At 37.3% G+C, this 8,606-nt stretch overlaps 1 protein-coding gene across 2 annotated transcripts; it reads left to right on the plus strand.

Moving 5' to 3' along the window:
* Positions 1 to 1,645: 1,645 nt before the first annotated feature.
* Positions 1,646 to 5,867, plus strand: LOC127511123 (tripartite motif-containing protein 16-like). 2 transcript variants are annotated; one of them, XM_051891720.1, is made up of 6 exons: positions 1,646 to 2,302; positions 2,788 to 2,883; positions 2,970 to 3,203; positions 4,487 to 4,646; positions 4,800 to 4,847; positions 5,080 to 5,867. In XM_051891720.1, exons 1-6 carry the CDS (start codon positions 1,724 to 1,726, stop codon positions 5,613 to 5,615), a joined length of 1,653 nt encoding a protein of 550 aa, XP_051747680.1. In that variant the 5' UTR covers positions 1,646 to 1,723; the 3' UTR covers positions 5,616 to 5,867. The 2 variants fall into 2 exon arrangements, with proteins under 2 accessions (XP_051747680.1, XP_051747681.1); XM_051891721.1 differs by having other exon boundaries at positions 2,982 to 3,203.
* Positions 5,868 to 8,606: the final 2,739 nt, after the last annotated feature.

Genomic DNA, 8,606 nt, shown 5'->3' on the forward strand with positions numbered 1-8,606 from the left:
TGAAGAGGATCTAATGTGTCTGCGGCTGAGGGGTCTGCCGGTTACTGATTGGACCTGGTAGATTGTCTTGGTTGCTGTGGTCGGAAGGTTGAGCTGGCGGCAGAGGTTCCCTGAGATGAAATTCCTGGCTGACCCAGAATCCCCAATCTCCTGGAATGGGTCGGGAGTGCTCATGTTGCTGTCAGAAATCCTTTGTAGGTCCGGTCTTCTGTTACGAAATGACGTGACAAGCATGATAATGCTTGATGCTTAATGCTCAAATAATGATCGCCTTAAAAAAACTTATTCTGGGGGGTCAGCTAGAATATTTTAAACTCACGCTTGAAAGGGTTAAGAAGGCAAAATGCTTGCTGAGCCAGTTGTTACAGGGGTTATGCAGGGGTTGTTTGTTGGTATTCAGGCTATGACTCCAAGACCTGAAATGGGTATGTCAGACAAAGGAGACATGCAAAATGTGCAGTGCTGGGTAGGCTCCAGGAATGTGTTTGGGAACCCCTGGATTAGAGCAGTCAGACCGCACACAGTGGCGGCACGGCAGTGTGTCGCAGAGCAGAAGCAGCAGTGTCGGGATCGTTTTGGCGCAGAGTAAATTTCACCATAAAATCATGTGAGGTGTTTTGTGCTTCACAATCACCATATGACATGCAGCGCTGTGAATTAAAAAAAATAAAATACAAGAAAACACATCACTGCCAGGAGTTTTTGTCCAAACTTCAAAGGCATGTTTAAAAGATTAAAAGTAGAGGCATATCTTAACTTTAAGATTACAGAGTATGCTGTCCATCATAAATCAAAGCACGTGACAGACAGTGGTCAGAGGAGAACACATAAAAAAGTGACAGAATGAACTATACTCTTCTGTATTTGCAGTACACAAGCTGCAGTTCATCTGCGTGCAAAAAACTTTTTTTTTTTTTTTTTAAATATTTTGAGTTGTTTGAGGTGCGGTGACACATGGCCCTCTCACAAGCATAATATATTGCTTAACAGATCTATCACTTATGCCGCTCAGAAATTTTCACTTAATCATGCTGCACATATCAGGTTTTTATGGTGGCAGCTGAAGTTCAGGAAGAAATTTGCAGCTTTACTAACCGACTACAATAAGGTGAGAATGTGAATATCATCAGTTTGAAATAATGACCCATCAGCCTGTGCCATCTAGAGTTTAATGACAGAACTTGGCATATGTACATGTATAATTAGTGTAGCTGTAGGCTATTTCAGTCCATTAATTTTGTTATCTGTCAATAGTAGTAAATGTAAGGGAAGTCTAAAATGTTCAAATAAAAACAATGTGCCACATAATTTGCCTAGATCCCATGAATTAAGGATGAAGTTATGACTGTCTTCTGTGTAGATATTATTCAGTTCACAAGGTAATGTTCATCTGAAGACAGCCTTACAATGACATACTGTAGATAAATCTAGTAAAGAGCTGTTTACAAAAAAAGCAAATGGCTCTTACTATATAGTTTAAACCACATACAACACTGCATAGATGTGATCAATGGTGTCGTTCTGATTCTCCATAACTTATATTCTTTGAGTGTCTGTCTGAGACTGACATCTAGTGGACGTTTTACGATCTGTGACTTGCAGACATTTGCACATGTCACTCAAACACAGAACCAGGACACAGGAATCACACAAGTTCAGGGAAAGAGAAACTGAAGTGTAGTTGAGCTGTTGTGTGTTTGTGTCTCTGTATTCATGCAGTAAAATGGCAGAAGCCAGAATTTCAGTGGATCAGAATGAGTTTATGTGTCCAGTGTGTCTGGATCTCCTGAAGGATCCAGTGGCCATTCCCTGTGGACACAGTTACTGTAAGAGCTGTATTACAGACTGCTGGGATCAGGAGGATCAGAAGAGAGTCTACAGCTGCCCTCAGTGCAGACAGACCTTCAGTCCAAGACCTGCTTTAGCTAAAAACACCATTCTGGCTGAACTGGTGGAGAAACTGAAGAAGATTAAACTTCCTGCTGACTGTTATGCTGGAGCTAAAGATATGCCGTGTGACGTCTGTACTGGAAGAAAACACAAAGCCGTCAAGTCCTGTCTGGTGTGTCTGAACTCTTACTGTCAGAATCACCTTGAACAACATGAGAATTGGTTTAAAGGAAAGAGACACAATCTGACTGAAGCCACTGGACGACTGCAGGAGATGATCTGCCAGAAACACGACAAGATCCTTGAGGTTTTCTGCCGCACTGATCAGAAGTGTATATGTGTGCTGTGTATGATAGATGAACATAAAAACCACGACACTGTATCAGCTGCAGCACAGAGGACAGAGAAACAGGTATCAACTTAAAACTAGACACTGATGAAATACTGCTAACACTATTTATATTGATACCCATATGATCAGGTGACATCATTCACGCTGCAGACGTCAGAAGTGAACAATAGCTGCATGTGGACTTTCACTGCGGTGCCGTGTTTGTGCTCCGAATTGAACTTAACTTGATTAACATTTTATAATTATTAACAGAAATAATAATTTGTTTTCTTAATCATATAGAGTCGCAGCAGAAACACTGTCAGTGTGAAGCTCTATATCTGTGTCAGTTTTGCTTTAATGATACTTACACTTGCATTGTGAAAAAGGCCTTATGCTTAATGTAAATTCATGTGCAATGGTGGAAACTGGTCAATAATCCCTTCAGGAGTTTGAACCTACAGCCATTGGTTATTAACTCTACGGTTACTGGATTCAATCCTTCACAAAATAATATAGTGACAGCAGTATAATGTGATGTTTCCTGTCATTGGTTTGTCCTTTAGCACCAGCTGAAGGAGACGCAGAAGTTGTTCCAGCAGAGGATCCAGCAGAGAGAGAAAGATCTTCAGCAGCTGAGAGAGGCTGTGGAGTCTCATAAGGTGAGTCTGGAGAAGAAGAGAAGTTTGAGAAGTCTCAGTCAGGACTCACTGAAACCACTGTGTGATTGTGATGTGTGTCCTAACAGCGCTCTGCACAGACAGCAGTGGAGGACAGTGAGAGGATCTTCACTGAGCTCATCCGCTCCATTGAGAGAAGCCGCTCTGAGGCCACACAGCGGATCAGAGATCAGGAAAAGACTGCAGTGAGTCGAGCTGAAGGACGACTGAAGCGACTGGAGCAGGAGATCAATGATCTGAGGAGGAGAGATGCTGAGCTGGAGCAGCTTTCACACACACAGGATCACATCCATTTCCTGCAGGTAACAGAGATCTAGAAGAACAGGATCATAGTGGACTTGAGCAAGAGACTCACAGAGAAACATTTCATGAGAGCAGAATGAGCCGTTGACTGAAGTGTTGATCTGTGTGTTCGGTTATTATATAATCATCAGTCAGACTCTCATCTGATCTTCTTCTTTTGAAAGAGACGCACTTACAAATCAGTTCAGCTCTGGAAATCTCTTTAAATATATTCAACTGTCAAACTTCAGTAGACAAAACCACACACATTTGAACTGTTTACCTCGTTTTTCCTTCTTATTTCTCAGTGGACCTGATGAGTAATGTTCAAAGTTGTATCAAATGATCTTTAAATAATACCAATCTCTAGACACATTATGTATTAAATGAAAAATAAATTGACAATTCTTAGAATAAAATGTTATATTATTTCCTTTAATAATACAACAGTATTGTTTCTTCCCTTTCATTAATGCAACAGTAGACTATTATTTTTTCAATAAAACTTAAAGTGCTTTATTAAAAGTTAAATTATCCCAAATCCAAGCTTATATTAAATTATTTAGTAATACTACTTCACATTCCAAGTAAATTCAATTAATGAAAACAAATTTATCATATATTAATGCCTCTTTATCAAAATGAATTTAGCAAACTTTGCTCTATAACTCTGAATAAAACAAAGGTATTCCCAGTACGTTTTTAAAGTTTTAGAGTCCAATTTACGCAATATAATGCTAAGATAGATATATAATGATATGATTATTTATGATTACGTGAGAGAGATGTTGGTATATAACTGACTTTTAGATTTTTTTCCATATGTGAATGAATCACTTTCATGTTTTCTGGACAATTTTTTTTTTTTTTTTAATTGCATTATTTCACTGTTGCTGTCATTTGTTTTTAAATATATAATTTAAATAATCTAATATGAAATAAATAATCTGATTATGTTAACTTGGTAATGGGGCATTGAGGCGCTCATTGGCGCCAAGCGCCTAGTTCACCTGTGCTAGAAACGGCCCTGAATGTCAACCTTGATCTGTTACATTTATGTTATTGGCAGATGTTTGATCATCAAGTGTTTTCCTAGAAAGTTCACATATAGTGTAAGTGTCAAACACTAGATCTTACAGCTCTAACATGATATAATGAACATGAGAAGAATGAATCTGATGCTGTGAAAGTGCTGGATTGAGGAGAGTTACTAAAGATCAACAAGAGCTGCTCAAATCTGACAGTAGTGCAGGTTATTGTCTGAAGTGTGGAGGTGATGAGCTTTGATTTCTGTTTTCTGTAGAGTTTCCAGTCTCTCTCAGCTCCTCCTGAATCTACAGACGTAAATGACAATCCCTTCAGTTCTCTCTCCTCTTTTGATGTTGTGAGAGAATCTGTCCTTCAGCTGAGAGACAAACTGGAGGATTTCTGCAAAGAGGAGCTGAAGAAGATCTCTGACAGAGGTAAAGTCCTGGAGATTCATTTGCTCTCAGAAATGATCCTCCATCATCTCATATCATGTAGAAGATCATATTAGAAATGTCTTAGGAACGGATGCAGGGATCATTTTCTCTTGTCATGATAATCACACTCTTCATGTCTGTTGATTTCCACAGTCACTTCCACCAACATTGTTCCCAGAACCAGGAACGACTTCCTACAATGTAAGTCACTAAGAAAACAAGCAGAAAAACTCACTGAGTGTGTTCATGTTCTTCCTGTAGAAGGAGAAAGAAAACTTGAAGAGTTTTAGTTTTGATCATGTAAATGATGATTTTGACAGGATATCTGGTAAACTGTACTGAGACACTGATGATATATTGAACATGAAGAGTTCAGAAACATTAAAAGATCAGATTCATAATTCCTGATTCTGATGTGTTTTATCTCCATCAGATTCCCATCAGTTCAATCTGGATCTGAACACAGTGAATAGATTCATCCGTCTGTCTGAGAGGAACAGAGTGATTACTAACACTGACACAGTCCAGCCGTATCCTGATCATCCAGACAGATTTGATGTGTATCAGCAGGTGTTGTGTAGAGAGAGTGTGTGTGGACGCTGTTACTGGGAGATTGAGTGGAGTGGTGAGAGTGTGTTAATATCAGTGTCATATAAGAGCATCAGAAGGAAGGGATCAGGTAAAGAGTGTGTGTTTGGAGGTAATGATCAGTCCTGGAGCTTGATCTGCTCTTCCTCCAGTTACTCATTCCTACACAATGACATAGTGGCTAAACTCCCTGTAAAGTCCATCATCAGCAGTAGAATAGGAGTGTATGTGGATCACAGTGCAGGAACTCTGTCCTTCTACAGCGTCTCTGGAGACACAATGAGCCTCATCCACACAGTCCAGACCACATTCACTCAACCGCTCTATCCTGGGTTTGGTGTTGGTTATAAATCCTCAGTGAAACTGTTGATGAAAGAATAGACTGTAGAGTGATGTTACCCATAATGCTTTCATTCATTCATTACATCAAGTCTCCACGGAAAAAAATGCTTTAAACAAGCAAAAATATCTTTAAAATAATCTTAATTCTATGGGAAAAGCATTTTTTGCTGTGTAAATATTGTATGCTTAATGTAAAATAAAAAAAAACAGAAAGTGGTTAGAAAAGGAAATATTCAATAAAAGAAAAAGTGAATATTGTTTTTTTTATTTTTATATTTATTGCCATCACAACCTAGTTGTATGCTTTTTTTTTCTCCTGGTGAACTCATCAACAATAATTACATACACTGAGACAAAACAAAACATACATTATACCATCAATTACAAGGAATGAAATACAGATGCATAAATCCCAGATGAATTAAGAGCATGAACCATCCTACAATAAGTGCTGTTTAAAAAAACGTGAGGATTTAGTTTTAATTGCTCTTGGAAGGGAGGGAAGGTCACGACCTATCATTTTTGAGGCAGACTGCACTATATTACGGATCTGACTTGTCTGGTGAACTGTGGAGCTGCCAAACCAAACTGTAATTGAGAAAGTCAACACAATTTCAATCACAGCTCTATAAAAATTTAACAGCAACTTTAGATATGCCAAACTTTTTAAATGTCTTAAGAAAGAGTCTTCGATGGGATTTCCTAATAACGCCTCTTAGGTTATCATCCCACTTCAATGATGAACTTTGTACATTTGAGCTCTGTACATTTTCAATGTCCTCACTACTAATGGTTAATGGCATAACAGCATTTTTTCTCCATCAGAAATCAAACACATTCATTTGTAATCGTTCATTTGAGCCGGATCTCAGGAAGTAACCGGTTGAGCTGGTTCACACAGATGGTTCCACCAACTGTCGAAGTTTGCCGAGGATTTCCAAGGAGTTATTGATGATATTATGTGAGCCTGAGGCACATACTGAAAACATGCTTATTATGACTACTGTTAAATAACATTTTATTAAAACCTTTCTGTCAAGAGATGTAAATAAGTTTTACTATAGTTTATTGTGCATGTAGAATTTATTTTAAGTTCTTCTTAAGCGAAATCAAGGAGTTTATAAGACTGGTTTACGTTTTCTATAATGTCTGTAATGTGTGCTGTGGGTGCGAATCTTATCCAAGATGTACTGTAGGCTACTCAATATTGGTCAGTCGTATCCGACTTTAAGAATTGGCAAATGAAACTGACCACAAGGCGATAACCGCCAATAAGCATTCACATAAATTTGGATGTTTCAATATGCATTCACACATATGACTTTATTTGAATGTTTCATTCTTACCGGAACCCTCCGTCACTGGCAGATTTGAAGAAAATTACTGTGGTTTGGCAAATAAATACATTACCAAACAATTTATCATGTAAGATTTATGGTATACCTCAAACAAAGGAATTTATAATGTTAATATTAATCAGCGAGTCCACGAATGGCTTGGGTATGCTGATGATGGTGTCCTCTCAGACACTCGTTTCTCTAGATAAGACCCTTATTCCTCATCTGGGATCGTGTAGAGCGCTTTGAAGCTGCACTGAAACTGACATTTGGACTTTCAATCCATTGAACCCCAGTGAAGTCCACTATATGGAGAAAAATCCTGGAATGTTTTCCTCAAAAACCATAATTTCTTTTCGACTGAAGAAAGAAAGACATGAACATCTTGGTTGACATGGGGGTGAGTAAATTATCAGGAAATTTTAATTCTGAAGTGAACTAATCCTTTAAGGTTTGTCCCCACCACTGCTACTTTCTAACAAGAGCACCCTATTGAACCAGGGACAATAATAATTTAAGATAATTATAGCCTAATTTAAAAATTAATTTGAAAATAATATTATAATGTTGCATAGGCATAGTATTTCTATAGCCAGTTTTTCTCATTGAGATATTTAAGTGTGAGGGAATGATTACCTTATAATTGTATTAGAGTCTTACGGTCACATCCGCCCGCCGGAGCGCCCATGATCGCCCTCCTTCTGTCTCCTGCGCTATCTCATCATGACATCCATTTCCCATTATCCACTGCATTTTCCCATTATGTGTGATGACATTCATGTCATTATCTGGTTAGCTCTGCCTATATGAGCCCGGTGTTTTCACTCATTCATCGTGAAGTCTTGTATGTTGTTACACAGCATTTCTGAGTGTAGTTTTCTAATATTTTAAGTATGTTTTCATTACAATAAACTTCAATAATTATATTATAAATAATCTGCTAAATGTTTTCTTCAACAGAGACCAAACTCAGACCTGTATGCTAAAACATTCAGGAATTACAACCATTCGGTTTGGATTTTCCATTCTCAAGTCAAAAAGAAAGAAAGAAAGAAAAAAGAGCCATGAAAGTAAACAGAATGAATAATAAAACATCAATAAAACATATTCACTTACAGTAGATGATCTCAGTCAAATGAACTCAAACACTATTTCACAAAATAATTTTTCTTGTTTTTGGCACTTTATAAAGATATCTTAAAAATACTTTAAGGTAAACACATTAATACAATACGAAGAATTAATTCTTTATTTGTGTATCATTTATAAACAAAACATTTATTGAACTGGCTGGTTTTAAAACTGCAGTGTTTTCTGTGGAGCAGGAGTGAATGTCTGTGTTCACTCATTGGTGAGTGATTTGAATCACTACATGGGCAGCAATTCACAAATTTTCAAACTCAAAAAATTGTCTCAATGACATTGAAGACTTGCTATTGATTTCATTAAAAATCTGTGAAATTACATTTTTAATTGGACTGAACCTTTTAGCAATAATTGTTGGTATACTTGAAATTATTATTGCTTATTTTACTTATACTGATTCTTGAAAGATAACTTTTTACACATTTTATACCTATTTTTAGACTTAAATGAACTTGTCCACATTTTTAATATTGGTAAAAACACACTGCCTTTTATATGTATTTAAATTCGGACACATGTATTAACTCTGCTTTATGATGAATTTATT

Source organism: Ctenopharyngodon idella, chromosome 4, assembly GCF_019924925.1.
Source record: "Ctenopharyngodon idella isolate HZGC_01 chromosome 4, HZGC01, whole genome shotgun sequence".
In the NCBI taxonomy this organism is placed as follows: Eukaryota; Metazoa; Chordata; class Actinopteri; order Cypriniformes; family Xenocyprididae; genus Ctenopharyngodon; species Ctenopharyngodon idella.

Coding starts and splice junctions, on each gene's coding strand:
- LOC127511123 (XM_051891720.1), top strand. CDS start 1,724: ATGGCAGAAGCCAGAATTTCAGTGGATCAGAATGAGTTTATGTGTCCA. Junction 2,303..2,787: donor CACAGAGGACAGAGAAACAG/GTATCAACTTAA, acceptor TTTGTCCTTTAG/CACCAGCTGAAGGAGACGCA. Junction 2,884..2,969: donor AGGCTGTGGAGTCTCATAAG/GTGAGTCTGGAG, acceptor GTGTCCTAACAG/CGCTCTGCACAGACAGCAGT.